We start from the raw sequence: 16,075 nt of genomic DNA, 5'->3' as shown, positions 1-16,075 counted from the left end.
TGATATAATACGGGAGGATAGATGCTCAGTGCTGCAGTCAGGAGGGAGGCAGATACCTTCTGTTTTTCCAGCCTTCAGTGTTTTACAGCTGACACCCTCCCTGCATGCGGCATCTAAAAATACTCCACTGTCTTCCTCCCCTTGACCTCTCTTTCTCTTGCTCTTTCTATCTTTCCCCTCTCGTTCTCTCTCTCTCATGGTTGTCTCTGTAGCTATTGTTGAACACGGCGTCTCGCACGCACTGAAGTTTCCTATGTCTACTACAAAGAGTTTCATTTTTCCGTTGGGCTAGAAACGACAGCACATGAGTGTGTGTGAGAGAGAGAAAAGACAGAAAGGAGAGGAAGAGAAAGAGAGAGAGAAACATGAGGAAGTACAGCCCCCGACACAGGATGTAGCAGACCTTTGTGTCAGTGAGTGTGAATGAGAGGATGACAGCTACAACAGGACCCGCACCAAAACTGACATTTTCTCAAAAACTACAACAACCAAAGATGCATTTGCATGGTACTGTCACAGCTTAAAGGAATAGTTCACTTAAACAAAAATATGAATTCATCATTTATTCACTTTCATGCCATTTTAAACTCGTATGACTGACTTTTTTTAGGGCTTGGTATCACATACTACTTCACAATACATGATATGGATCTCACAATACTATGCGCAGTGATGCATCACAATATGATAAATGGATCATCATTGAAACTGAGAGTGTGAGTGTGCATGAATCTCTCCGGTGAGAATCCCTTTGAAACACAAATGTAGGTATTTTTAATGAAAACTGAGAGATTTCTGTCCCTCCATTGAAAGTCTGTTCCACCAAAATGTTGAGGATTCAAAAAGTTCATATAAACATTAAAAGTATTTCATGTGAGTCAAGCGGTTTAATTGCTTAATATGATGAACAGCTTTAAGTTAGTCTTTTATTCTCTTGTAAACATTGATCCCTGCACAGACATATCAAATATATTAAATGGAAACTCAATTAGCATGCGTGACGGTGAGTAAATGATGACAGAATTGTCATTTTTGGGTGAACTATCTCTTTAAGACAAGATCAGTGACATCAGACTTCATTTGTTCCATTACTAATCGTCATTGACATCTAAACTGTCATAGCTCGTCATATTTGAGCGTGCATGAAAGACTGAAAGTTCCCCACATACTGTAAGACTTCAGAAGGCTTGTTATCACATAACATTTCTATGTTTTTATTTGATTTGATTTGATTTTCCCCTAGAAGCAGCTGGGATATTTTGCTCCTTTTGTATTCCATGATGACAAAATTGTCATTTTGGGGTGAACTGTACCTTTAAAATGAGAACGAATGTCATAATCAGTGCTGGATGATTTGCCCACAGAACATCCACACAGTGTGCTGAAGCGCCGTTCACAGCTGTCACACTCTTGTTCTGCTCTGAGTCATGTGACCACCTCATCCTCCTTCACCTGATAGTGTGTGACGTCTCTTTTCTTTTCCCTCTCTTCCTGTTGTCATTGTCTGTTTTTCTGTTGTTTGTCACTTCCCCCACAGAGAAAGCTCCGCTGGGATATGTGAGGAGATTTGCTTATAATTTAATTAAATTTTTTTTTTTACATTTTATGCTGTTGTATTACAAACCATAAGTAGAACAGCAGGGATCTTGGTGTGATTTCCAAAGACTGCATATTGTCATATCTATGTTTTAATGAAGCAGTTCATTTAAATGTAAAAACGATGACATGACTGTTCTGCATGAGTTTGTCAGCGTTTACATTGAAGGCAGTGTTTTGTTTGTTGACAGGATGCAGTCTTTGACCTGACTGCTTGTGAAATTGAATCATGGGATACTCCCAAAAAAGCCTGACCTACTCAGAGCTCATAAAGCTTTCTAACAGATGTGATTAACCAGTAGTTTTTGTAAGCTGGAGTGAACAGTGGCTTCAGAAATATTTGAACACTTAATGCATAACTATGATTGTATGAATGTTTGGGCTCGGTTTTCATATTTTTATGTTTTTGAAAGAAGTCTCTTATGCTCAGCAAGACTGCATTTATTTGATCAAAATACAGTAAAAATGGCAATATTGTTAAATATTATTAAAACTTATTATAAATGTTTTCTCTTTGAGTATATTTTAAAATGTAATTTATTCAAAAAAAGCTTTCAGCATCATTACTCCAGTCTTCAGTGTCACATGATCCTTCAGAAATCATTCTAATATGCTGATTTGATGCTCAAGAAACATTTATTATTATCAATGTTGAAAACTTCATATTTTTGTGGAAATGATACATATTTTTCAGGATTCTCTGAGGAATAGAAAGTTCAAAAGAACAGCATTTATTTGAAACGGATATTTATTACAATTTAAAGATCTTTACTGTCAATTTTGATCAATTTAATGCATGCTTGCTGAATAAATTTATTAATTTCTTTCTTTCAAAAAATAAATAAATAAAAATTACTACTGACCTTTTTTGAATTTTGCTGAATTTTACTGACCAAACTTTTGAATGGCAGTGTATCAAACCAAAATCAACAGCACAAGGACAATTTATGAACAAAACATTTCACAAATAATGTAAAATGTAAAACAAATACAATGACAAAAAGTGTCTACATACTTTTTGGGGCCACCACTATATAACTAAACAATAATTCATAAATGGGTCAGTTTTTCATTTGGAGATTGTCCTTTGGTTCTCTGTTATATAAATCATTTCTCTATGCTTATAAATCCTCGCTTCGCACACCGCTCTAACATCGCATTAAAGGGTTAGTTCACCCAAAAATGAAAATTAGGCTGTGTTTTACTCACCCCCGAGGCATCCTAGGTGTATATGACTTTCTTCTTTCAGACAAATCCAGTCGGAGTTATATTAAAAATTGCCAACGTTTGTTAACGGGAACAAAGGAAGCAGTTTCCTTACTTTAGCAAAGGAAAACCAGTCTCCTCTTGGCTTATATCGAAATCCTCCAACATGCTTCTTTACAAATCCTCGTTTTGTACTTCTAATTCATGACAGTTGTTTTGTTTTGATCTCTCCCCTGCGCTTCCTCGTGTGTCACTTCTGAGCGGCGCATGCGCAACGCCGACGTCCTACATCATCCGCCCGGAACTGCTTCCGTTTACAACAGTGAGCGCAAGCTAGATTGAATTGATTATTACGTTTTAAATATGGTTATTTATCTTACAAAAACGCATTGATTCACTACAGGAGGCCTTTGTTCACCCCCCGGAGCCGTGTGAGAGACTTTTTTTTAATGGATGGGGGCTTTTTATTTCACTTCTTTTAGACTGAAGCACTGCAACACCCGCTGACTGCAATGATAGAGCTTGGAATAGCCAGGACAATTTTTAATATAACTCCGACTGGATTCTTCTGAAAGAAGAAAATCATATACACCTAGGATGCCTCGGGGGTGAGTAAAAAACAGCCCAATTTTCATTTTTGGATGAACTAACCCTTTAACATTTGAATGACAGTTTTTGGGTGGCACTAGTAGCTATTGTGTGAGCATGTGTCTCTCTCCGCCTGTGTAGTGTTGGAATGAACGTACCATTTTAATCCACTGCGCTGACGACTTCCTGTCTGTTTCTGTCTCTCACCGGTGATGATGGTAACAGGGCGGCACTAGCGTCTGCCCATCAGGCCCAGCCCCTTCCACAGACCCTCAGTGTTCTGGAGAGTACGCCGCAGGTCCGCGGCATGCACACCATCATCAGGTCAGACACACACTCATACATCTATGCCGCAGTAGTTTTCTTCACACAGCAGTGTACGCCAGTACTTAAAGTATCCAGACTAACCGTACAGCATCTCATATGGCTGTCCAGCTGTCAAGTAACATGGAAGGACCCAATGCAAAACAAAATGATAGTTTTAATGCTTTTAGATCATGTTTATTTGAGGTCTGTAGGCTAGTGCAGTGCTTCTCTACTGGTTTTGCTTCAAAACCCAGATTTTATATTTGACACCCAGCCCAACAGAGTGCTAAAATGTGTATTTTTTTTTTTTTTTTTTACATGATATACAAAGAGTAAATTCACAGTTTTGTAAATGCAAACAGCCTGTGATGTGCTATTGGAGTTTTTTTTTTTTTGCTTAGATTTTTAAGCTTAGTTTTGTTTTTGTTTTTTTATTTTGTTAGTTTTTTGCTTTTGAAGTTTTTTTGTTGAGTTTTTTTTGTAGTTTTTTTTTTTTATTTTGTTTAATTTAAGCTTACTTTTGTTTTCTGTTTTTTAATATGTTTTATATTCGTTTTTTTTGTTTGTTTTGATTTGATTTGATTTTTGTTGTTTTTAGTTTTGTTTTTGCTTGGTTGTGTAGTTTTTTCTTTCTTTATTTCTTTTTAAGTTTGCTTTCCCCCACCCTCTAAGAACATACAAGTGACCCATTATTGGGTGGAAATTGTCCCTCCCCCTCATACTACCTGCGGCCAACTACCAATATCAAGAAGCAGAAGACAGTGGCTGAAATGTACTCATTTTGAAAGTTTTTTTCGTTGCTTTCGTCCATGTCACAGGCTGTGTGGTTATGCCAGGCTGTAACGTAAACTAACGGCTATTGCATACTAAAATAGGGCAATCCCTACTATATTTCCTGCCTAAATGGCTGTTAGGAAAATTAAGTTTGTCCATTTGTTTTATGGTCTGAAATTTCTGATTAATGTTAGGTTTACCAGTAAAACATATGTATATTATGTAAAATATTTAGAATAAAAAATTTGCAAGGTTATTAAAAAGATCTTCCATGTTAATTTGAACATTTTGAACACAAATAACCACATGACTGTTTTGTCATCCATGCTTGTGTTGCAGAAATAAGGAGACCAGTCGTGACGAGTTCATCTTCTACTCCAAGAGGTTAATGCGGCTCCTCATCGAGAGAGCGCTGTCCTTTCTTCCATCTCAGGTGAGAAAATAGTTATAGACAGCGAAAATGGAGGGATTGCTGGAAAATCTCTAGATCGACATAATAACGGCACGCAAACAGATTTGAGCGTGTGGGCATGGAGGTCTCGTCTTGAACATGGAAACTTGGCTCACTTGTCCACCGCAGTGGAAACTCAGACTAACAAACTCAACATGATAGAAATCGGCTTAGCAACACGCAGCAGCAACACAGCGACCTTTACACTTAAAAAGCTCACAGGAGAAGTGCAGTGAGCTAGTGAGCTTCACGATGTTGCTGCTGACATTTTACTGTGGCTTTTAATCAGAGAGGAAGATCAGTTTAGCTACATATGATATGCTTGGACAAAAACAACTTGATGTTTCAATTGTCTGTAATCTGCTGCAGGTTCACGTTGTTCAGACCCCACAAGGAGAAGATTACGAGGGCAGAACCTTTCATGGGAAGAGGGTAAGAATATAATGTGCCACTAGACTCTTTTTGGACAATCTCTTGGTAGTTCAGCTTAATCAGTCTGCTCGTTTCGGGATTTTCTCTGTCATATAGAAATGTCTTTGTTCTCTGTTGTGTAGAAAGGTTTAGGTCCTAAAAAGGAAATCGAAGACTCTCCCTCTTCTTGTTTTGAGCAGATTACGGGTGTGTCGATTCTCAGGGCGGGAGAGACCATGGAGCCCGCGCTTAGGGCCGTGTGCAAAGACGTCCGCATTGGCAAAATCCTCATCCAGACCAATCAGGACACAGGAGAGCCGGAGGTAACGCCCCTTTCTGCTCTTACTAACCCCTAAAATTTACACACAGCAGATAATCAGACATCAGATTGAATTTCTTTCTTTCTTTATTTATTCAATAACACTTTAGTTTAGGGACCAATTCTCAGTTGCGTATTAGCATGCATATTACTAGCATATTGTCTGTTTGTTAGTACTTATAAACAGTGTTGGGCAGTAACGCGTTACTGTAATTGGATTACTTTTTTAGTAATGGAGTAATTTAACGCATTATAATTTTCAAAATAGTAATTAGAGTATAGTTACAAGCCGAGGTCTCTATACGTTACTGCCGCGTTACATTGCTGACAGAATGCAGTGTTTTATAATCTAGAGATTGTAAAAAGGATGTAGCACACGCACTGTGGAGTCAAGTGCCAGTGGATTAGAGACCTGCCCTCGCGAGACCCGACGCAACAGAGTGTGGCGCGGGACAAGAAGGGCGAGTGCTGGTGTGGGCGGGTAGACACTCGTGTGTGTGTGTGTGCGGGATGCGGGAGAATAAAATGATTCACGGACTCCCGCAAAATAGAAATATCTAAACATAAAATATCTAAAATAATTCATGTTAAAATAAAAATTTGATTACTTTTAAATGGAGTAATCAGTAATCAGTAATTTGATTACATTTTCAGAGTAACTTGCCCAACACTGCTTATAAAGCGCATATTAATGCCTTATTCTGAATGACCATATTTTAGATCCCTTAATTCACCCCGTACCTAAACTTAACAACTAACTTACTAACCATTAATAAGCAGCAAATTAGGAGTTCGAGGCTAAAGTCATATTTAATAGTTAGTTAATAGAGAGAATTGGTCCCCAAACTAAAGTGTGACCAGTTGTTGTTGTTTTTTTGTTTTATTTGAAAGATTTTTGTTAAGATCCCATTATCTATAGAAGGTAGACGTTTTCTGAGCGAGACTTTTCAGTGTTACAGTATTTTGTGTCATTAGAACAGTTTTTAAAATTATTATTATTCTTTTTTAAAGAATTTTTCATTTTATTTCATTTATTATTTTATTTTAGTTTTTGGATTGTCAATCAGTTAAATTATTCAAATTATGATAAATCTCAGTTTATTCATGGTTAATGTACTCAGTTTCTTTTCTAGGAAAGAAAACTAAATAATATGTGAAAATATTGGTTTCAGCAATTCGTGTGGTTGACACGCAGTGGGATATGTGCATATATATATATATATATATATAGTGAAAATACAAAATCTGCCTTTAGCAGTGCTCTAATCGTACTCGCATCTTTCTGTTCTTCACAACAATATGATGCAGCAATGCAATTTTTTTGGGGGGGGGGTGAAGTATAATTCTTAACATATTTCCATTACGTGATACATACTGAAGCAGGTGTTCTGCCTTCAGCCATTTTGCACAATGTAATATAGAATAAATATATTTTTCATTGAATATTTAAATAATCGCATGAACTCACTCACTTTTATTTATTAATTAGATTTATTCATGCATTTAGACATATTATTGCTGCACATTTAAGCTTTCTTTTATGTTCCCGTCCAGTTGCACTATTTGCGTCTGCCCAAAGACATCAGCGAGGATCACGTGATTCTGACGGACTGCACTGTGTCCACTGGAGCGGCAGCCATGATGGCTATCAGAGTTTTACTTGTAAGTCTGCATTTGAACCTTTTCTCACGCACACAACTGCAACACCTCTTGCCATCTAATGGAACTGATAGTGTGCAGTGGCACAGGCACACACGCCTACTCAGGCACCACATGTAGAGCGGCCCAGTTTGGTTGTCTGTCAGTGTAGGCGTAGCAGAGAAACCTCACTAGCTGACAGCGGCCATACAGCATGACATAACTTTACACATTCTCACATATTAATTCTGCAGTTGTTCTGAGGCTGAGCTGTATTTATCAGTTTCTAAGGCCGTTTTTGGCACCGGTGGAATTTTAACAAAATAAACTTGCTGAGAACACACTACTCACGCTCTCACTAGTTTATTTTAAATAGAATTTGTCTACTAACGTTGAAAATGCATGATCTAAAAAATACTCCACATCTGAAATGAAGTATTATGTTTAATTATGTGGTGGAAATTACATTTTTGGAAATAAATGGCACACTGTTGCCTCCTTGATAAACAAGTACACTAACTTTTTTGTTTATTGGCTTTTTGCTTGAGATTGGAAAGTGGAGAAGCAATAGGAAGTACAGATAGAGAGTGGAGGAGCAGGACTGTGTTTTCTTCATGAGGTGTGTGTGTGTGTGTAGGATCATGACGCTCAGGAGGATAAGATCCTGCTGGTGTCTCTGCTGATGGCTGAGATGGGTGTCCATTCTGTGGCCTACGCCTTCCCTCAGGTCAAAATCATCACCACCGCCGTCGACAAGAAGGTCAATGACCTGTTCCACATCATCCCCGGCATAGGTGAGACTCTGAACCCCAGCTTTACTTTATCTGCTTGACTGTGGCCTTTTGTCGTAGTGGTTATACACAAAGGGGCCATTCTCACAAAACCAGCCAAGAGCATGTCTGGGTTGTAAAACAATTATACTTTGCTTAATGGAAAGTGAAGACTTTTTTTTACCTTTAGGACCCATTAAGGTTTTTAGCAATGTGACATTTGTTTCATGGTTATAAATTAATGTATTATTATATATTAACCCTTTGACCTGGATGATCCCGCCACTGTGATTAGAACATTCAGTGTGTCACATGATCAACTGCTAAATTCAAATCTGCTTTCCCGCTTTGAGTGGCACTGAACCAGAGAGAGACTCGCTCACCGCCTGTCATATATCACAACTGTTCAGTATTTTCAACCACATGATGTTTATTTTAGGTTTCAGGCATTTAATTACACAAGTACTAAATATACTCTGTCTATGGAAGCAGTAGCTTTAAGTTTACTCTTCAGGGGAGGTGGATCAGTTGACATGTTTTGAATCCAGCAGACTCTGATTCTCAACATTGCAGTGTAGCAGTGACAGTGCCGAACATTGCAAATGTGTTTAAAAGGCAAAATATATTTATTTACACTTATTTGAGGATAGGATTAACAGATATTTTACAATCTTGTTAACCAGAGTGTAAAAATAGGTTTTAGAATTTTTATCATATGTAAATGTAAAACATCTTTACATTTTCATGTAATTTTAAATGATGTATCTTTCTTTTTATTTGTTTTTTTTATTATTATTGTTATTGTATTTCTGTAACTCCTGTATTTTGTAACTCTGTTTTTGCCATGAAAACAGCCTCAGATGCTGACATGGCATTAAAATCTGTATTACTATTACCAGTTTGTAAATAATTTAAATAAAAAGGAAAAAATGTAATAAAATCGATACATCAGTCATACAGTGCTACTGTGGATGCGGCAAACTTGAAAAACTCACGCACTGGGCTCAGATAGAATATTTAATATTCCATTGAAATACTGTAAACTGGTTAATTATATTACACACACACACACCCTGTTTAAACGTTTGGGGTGAATAAGATCAGTTGATGATATGAAAATGCTGTTTGTTGTACTGCTTTTAATTTAAATTTGAATACAAAAAAATAAGGGAGAATCTGGTTAGAATAATGAAAATTACAACTCTAAAACATCGATGCATTACAGTAATACAAATTTTGCAGGAAAAAAGTGCTTAATTGTCATGAAAATTATGTTATAAGCAAAAAAATGTTAGTAATACCTAAACATTTAATCATTTAAAATTGTGAATTTTTTTTTTTTTTTTCAGGAAATTTTGGGGATCGTTATTTTGGCACGGATGCACCTCCAGACTGGAGTGATGATGACATGGATGAGCCCAGCTGCTGACCTGAGTGTCAGATCATTTCATCCGCACAGATTTGTGAAGCCACTCTGATAATCACGCCTGATATTTGTACATTATAAAATATTTTTATACTTTTTGGCACTCCCAAGTTGAAGTATTTTATGTGAAGTTTTTATTTATGAAGGTTTATTTAGATGTTTTTTTTTTTTTTATGTGAGTTATTTAATAATATTTACTGTCGTTTAATGTTTGATTCTGAAGCACATGCAGTTGATTCATTGCCTTTTGTGTTTGCTGCCACTTTTGGAATCTGCTATTTTAGTATTTTTGGCATGTGAACACAGTATGTCTGCTTGTCACGGCATACAACATGTCACTTTTATTTAACTCCCGTTTCATGCAGCAGTCAAGTTTCAGAGAGTAAAGTAAGACTCAAAGCGCTGCCTTGCTACACTTAGACAGTGAATTTCTTTGAAGGACCACTTCATCGGAAAAAATGTGTGGGCGTTGCTTTGTTTTAATCTTTGCTTTCTCGCTTTACCTGCAGACGGCTGCTGACCAAACCACAGGCTGTTAACAATTACACTTTCACAACGGAGCACTGCATTCTGTACAAGAACTTAAACATTGTAACGTTTTTCTAAAATTTTGTGCAAAAATGTTGACAGTTTGTTTAGATGCCAGATGCTGAGCTCAATTTAAGGGATATGAGATGATCAAACTGTCGAACGGAAGCATGAAGGAGCAGCTCCTGTTAAACGTAGAAATGATCTTTATTGTAGTTCGTGTCTAATCAACGGCCACTGATTTTTAAGACATTTAAAGTTTTCTTTTTGATCTTTGTGGAAAAAGCTTGCGTTCTGCGATGAGAATGACCTACATGTTTTGTTTTGTTTTTTTGACTCACAAAAGTGCAGCGTCTTGCATCTGTCCAGTGAGTCTATAGCTGCCTTTACCATATATGGCTGACATCTGCTTGATGTTTGCTGTCACGTCGAGAACATACAGGACGTATAAGAACAAAACTAGCCCACAGGAAGTGTTGGTGTTTGGCCTGAAATTCAACCAAATGAGCATAGTGCTTGCTCTTATTATGGGTGACGCATTGATATCTCTTTGTTTTATCGTTTTACCCCACTGAGCACTTTCACTTTGAGAAAGTACCTAGCCTGAAGAAATTAGTTAATTATAGAAATATAATGCGATTGTATGTGTGTGTGTGCGTGTCGTTTATTTGATTTACACTGACTTTTTAATTTATATTTGTAGTTAACCAAAAGAAAATTCCTTGGTTGTAAAATACAAAAAATAGTTTGGCAGAAAAAACAAACAATATTGTGTTAATGTGAGAGCACTGAGATCTGCATTGACAAAGTCAAGATCTAGTGAATGTATCTGCTGTGACTTTTGTCCCACAACAGGAATAAAAGTCTTACGATTTGTGCGGAGCTATTTATTTTATTGCATTGTCATTGCACACATTCTTGAATACTTCATTCTGATTGGTCAGTCTGATATTTTTGTGTAATGACTGCTACACTGTTTAATTGACCATTGTCCCCGGCAACCGATGTTCTAGATAACAGTCTCTCATATCCACAGTCTGTTTCACCTTGCATAATAAATTCATTTAAACTCAAGTCAGTGTTTCATGCTCATTTATTGATTTATCTGATTTAATTGAACTGAAATGGCAGTGTAATAATTGTGATGAGCTGCGTGTAATGATCCCTGTTAGTGCTATGTATGTGTGTAAATATAAATATGCATATACATACAGTAATGTTTTAAAATGGTGAATTTAAATTGTAATAATATTTCACAATATTACTGATTTTACTGTATTTTTGATCAAATAAATGCAGCCTTGATAAACATAAAATACTTTTTTTCAAAATCTCACTGACCCCAGACTTTTGTACGGTGATACAGCATTTCTTTTCCGCTTTAATTGCAATAGCCAGTTGATCTTCTATGTACATTGTTTGTCTCTTGAGGACATTAATTACATCTGATGTCTGAGAATTCCACCATCAATGAATTTTCCAATCAAAAACTCTCCAGAGATTTGAAGAGATGTACTAATGTAGAATTAGACTGTTTTATGGCACTTTTCTTGTATTTTGTATGCATTTTGCCTCATTTTTCTTGTATTTTGTATGCATTTTGCCTCGTTTTTCTTGTATTTTGTATGCATTTTGCTTAGTTTTTCTTGTATTTTGTATGCATTTTGCCTCGTTTTTGTAATACCGACAGCGGGAATGAAACTCATTCATGTCTCAAACACACAGGAAGGATGCTGTGGTTGTCCTCTCGATATGGAAACTAACCTAGCAATCTTTCATCAGTTTCCATAATTAACTTTATAACTATGATAGTCAACACTATAATATCAACTAACTACTCTTCTCAGTGTCGTCTACACTAAAAGATCAGCTGACCTTTTAATTCAACACGCAACATGGAATGAATGTTTAAAAGAGCTTCTGTGAAGTGTACGTCCTGCAAACTGAGAACATTTGTCTTTTTTAAGATATTAATGTAAGTGACTAATTCAGCGTTTGGTTGATATGACTCATTATAATCAGCCTGGTTGAAATGAACAAGCGGAGACAAAAGTCAAAGTTAAGCATTGTTCAAAACTACCTGCAACCACTTTTCTCAAATTTTCATTTCAGAAAAACTATAATCGTGCTCTTCCTCTGTCATAAAACGATCACCACGTCACATAAGACTTTTTAAAAAGGAGCGGTTGAGATGAATGAAACGTGCTCTAGTGGCCCTCAATATTGAGATGTCATGGAAAGTTTACCACAAGTTTGTTCATAGTGACAAACAGGAAGGAGGCACTTTGCTCATGTGTAGAAAGCTCTACAGCATCTCCAGCAGCTCGCGAGGGCCCTGCAGGTCACAACACTGGAGGGAGCGAGTGTGTGAGCATCAGCCTGATGGTCCGGCTTCTCTACGGCTTGAATTGAGGGCTTCAGCGCATATTTCGAAAGCCTCAAAATCCTCTCTCAGTATGGAGTGATGAGGAGCAATTGAACGTCTGTGTAGGTAAGGCAGAGGTGAGTGTTTTGCATAGCTGCGTGTACCAGCCCTCAGTGAATGCCGAATTAAGTGTACAGTGAGAAATCCAGGACTTTTTGGAGCCTGAAATACATGTGGGAAGATGTTTGTGCATGAATATTTACCTTTATATTTTTTTTGACGAGGTCAACCAATGCATCCGTGAATCATTTCATAAGATTTCATGATTTTGAACAGCATTCTGGTGTCAAAAGTGATTGGTAGGAGCCGTGTTTTATGGGTTTTTGATCTTTGAGAGATAAGGAGGGTTAAAGCCGTGGGGCGGTGTTGTTCTATAAAGCCACGAGGCCATTACAGTCAGACACGGATGAGCTAATTGTCTCTAAGTAGCTGTAATGTAATAATTGCAACACTTTGTTTTTGCTTCAGAGTAATGAACAATTCATATTTTATGTATGTAGCTGTTTAGATGTTATGGATGTTGCAAGGTAAAGGTTTCAGTGGCCATTTCCAGCTGGAAAGGCGCGAAAGTTGGCACATCGTGATATACTATATAGCACAGAGTACAGCATGATAGATACTGTAAGGGTAGGGTCTTGTCAAAGATGAGTCTTAAAAGATTTACTGAATCTATTTGCTTGTTTATGTAGTAGGGCATACAGTATATGAAGTACTTGGTGGATATTTCTATGAGATTTCTTAAGATTTGGTCAATGTGTTTTTGTAAACGTGATGTTGAGTGTTCAAAGTTTGATTCACGTACCTGAAATGGTCACAATCTGAAAATTGCAGAAATCATGCTAATATTACACTTTTCAGTATTCCACATGGGATTGGATTCATGTTTACATACTGGTCAAATGGAAATTGTAGGAGACATTTAGTAACTTTTCACAAGTATGATTTTAAATGTGTTTCCCCATCTATTTCATTCAGCGTTCTATATTTTCATGTGGTTGTAAATGACGATGTTTATCCTGCATTCAAGAAAGAAAATATGCAATTATTCTCATCATTTACTGTGTATGAAATTGATACACATATTTTGATTTAATTTGGCAGGTCTAGATTTTGCTAATATTTTTTTCTTATTTATTACTTCTTTTCCTTTTTTTTAGACAATGTAGATGATGCATGTAATCTGTGGTCAGTATGATCTGACCATCCTGAATGAGCAGTGCTTTCGAGGACTGTCCAACCTGAGAATGCTTGAGTTTTGGTCAATCTCAGGTTCGTCAGCCCATGAAAAACTGTCTCGCTGAAACCCACACGGATGACCCACGCACCAGTGGTCCTCCAAACCACCTAAATGCTGCATCACATTATTCAAAATCACTGTATTGTATGTATTGTTTTTTATTTATTTATTGAGCTAAAAGACTATTCAATACCACGACTTCATCAAAACTATTTTATAATAACTTGTAATTTTACAAATTCACAAGATGTTAGATACTTACATATATATTATATTATACTTGAAGATGGGTTTATTTTTGGATTTTAAAAAAAGCAATGAATTAATAAAAAGCAATGAATTAATAAATCTGTTTGTGCAAATGAAAGTCATTGGGAAAAAACGATGAATCATTGTCATAAAATGTTTAGTAAGTGTATTGATTTATGACCACAGTTATGTTGTGCAAATGTCCAAGCACTGGTTGGCACAGTGTTAAAAGGATTTATTTTCAGATAAAAATGTTTATTTTAAACTAAACAAACACCACTCAATATGGATATGTTTGATGTAATTATTTTTGTGATTGATATTCTAATTGCTTTAATTTCAAGCATTTTTGCATGCACACTTTTTAATCATTTAAAATTACCAAATGTAATATTTTAAGCATCATCCATTTAACTACATTAATTCATTAATAAAAACACATTGGTTGACCGCTATTCTGAATATTGACGTATCCCTCTCAATATCTACGGTGGTTGTGGTCCTGTTGTGTGTGTGTGTGTGTGTGTGTGTGTGTGTGTGTGCGGGTATGATCAATTATTTTACAGTTGCCACCCGACCCCAAAACCAATGTACCGATTTTCCTCGCTTACACTCTTCTCAATAATGATCTCAGCCTGCTATAGCATTATTTAGATACCAAAATTCTTCTAACTTTTCTTTTATTAAACCGATTCATATATTTTTAATGTCTTTCTCTAAAAAAAATTTCTATTTTTAATTGATTTACTAGGATTGTTTTTGGTTGTTCTCCATAGGTGCTGTCATTTTGATCTTTTAATGTATTGATATAGTGTGTTATATGCAATAATGAACCAAAATATTAACCCGTAATCCACCAACCCTGGTCTCCCCTTCTTACATCTTGCCTAAAATGTGTAAATAAGACATGAGCCCTTACATATACTGTATTGTAAATACGTTCACATTTGATAGAGTGTGTTAAGTATTCAGAGTGTTGTAATGCTTCTCAAATACCCCTTATCTGCAACTTTTCTGCTCAAATCCTTATTCGTGACTTAAGGCCACACAGTCTTAACAGCGATCGGTGTGGCAATCTGATAAAGAACAAGAGAAAGCCACTTAGACTGGGTCACTGGGTCAAAGGATTTAAACCTTCAACAAAAGACCGGAGCGGTGAAACAGCAATCCAGCCGACACATGTCCCCTTAAGCAAGGATGATTAAAGAAGATTTCCGAGTGTTTTAAAATGCTTAATGGTATAGTTTTATGCACATTTTCCCAAGCATTAACCTTAAGCTCCGAAGACTGTTTGGTGTCATTCTTAGAATCAAAGATAAAGCTGTTTTGCACACGTGAGGGGTGTGGAGACGGAGTCTGTTCAGCAAACAGACAGTTTGCTGAAACATTTGACAAGATGAAGTGGCCTGTTAATGCAAATAGTGGACAAATAATAATCTGAATGGGGAATTAAAGAAAAAAGCGTGTGATCTGGAATCCCGAGGGAGTCAAAAGGAAGGTATTTGATGGAGTCATGTGTGTAATAGCTACTGGTCTTCAGAAGGTTTTATAATCTGTTAACTCAGGTAGCGGCTAGCAGATAACATAAAGCAGAAGCTTCGAGCACACGTGTCTGCACCACTAGAGGGACCATCGTCCATGTGTGATGAGATGAACTCCTGCTAACCAGTGAACATGCTCTGAATTAAGACATTAATGTGTCTCTTCATCAAGCATTTTTATTTTTGAAGATGTCCCCAAAAAGGTTTATTCAACTTATAAGAAAATGTGTGCATTTTTCAGCAGTTTTGTCACAATAAAAAGAGCTTATCAGAAACTTCCACACAAGATTGACAGGGTTATAGGAGAAATCTGTAGCCTATATGTTCTATGCTATAAGCTAAATATGATCAAAACGTCCTTTTGTAGACATTTGGTGATACTTATTAAAAATAAGTGAATGAAAGCAAATAAATAAAGTTAGAATAGAGTTAGGAGTTAATCATTGGTTAGTTTAATTAGCTTTTTATAAAACACTATAGACTTTTTTTTTCATTTGGGGACTTCCAGGGACGTCAATAATTGTCATTGTAACAGTAGGCTATTATATAAAAAGTAAATATTGTCAGCATGTGAATTTGGATAATTAGTATTTGAATTAGCCTAGCTCTA

The 16,075-nt window shown here is 36.4% G+C and overlaps 1 protein-coding gene across 1 annotated transcript in view; it reads left to right on the top strand.

Moving 5' to 3' along the window:
- The window catches only part of LOC107705741 (uridine-cytidine kinase-like 1), a 33,721-nt gene extending 22,634 nt beyond the window's left edge, over positions 1-11,087 (top strand). Inside the window, exons 9-15 of the mRNA XM_016509192.1 lie at positions 3,616-3,714; positions 4,810-4,903; positions 5,291-5,353; positions 5,533-5,655; positions 7,206-7,313; positions 7,927-8,083; positions 9,409-11,087. Of these exons, the coding sequence (XP_016364678.1) occupies positions 3,616-3,714; positions 4,810-4,903; positions 5,291-5,353; positions 5,533-5,655; positions 7,206-7,313; positions 7,927-8,083; positions 9,409-9,488 (724 nt within the window). The 3' untranslated portion in view covers positions 9,489-11,087. The remainder of the gene's footprint in view (positions 1-3,615; positions 3,715-4,809; positions 4,904-5,290; positions 5,354-5,532; positions 5,656-7,205; positions 7,314-7,926; positions 8,084-9,408) is intronic.
- Positions 11,088-16,075: the final 4,988 nt, after the last annotated feature.

This window comes from Sinocyclocheilus rhinocerous, unplaced genomic scaffold, assembly GCF_001515625.1.
Source record: "Sinocyclocheilus rhinocerous isolate Xijiao unplaced genomic scaffold, SAMN03320098_v1.1 scaffold263, whole genome shotgun sequence".
NCBI classification, from domain to species: domain Eukaryota; kingdom Metazoa; phylum Chordata; class Actinopteri; order Cypriniformes; family Cyprinidae; genus Sinocyclocheilus; species Sinocyclocheilus rhinocerous.
Note: the sequence above shows the minus strand (reverse complement) of the source record. Positions and strands in the feature narration are given on the sequence as shown.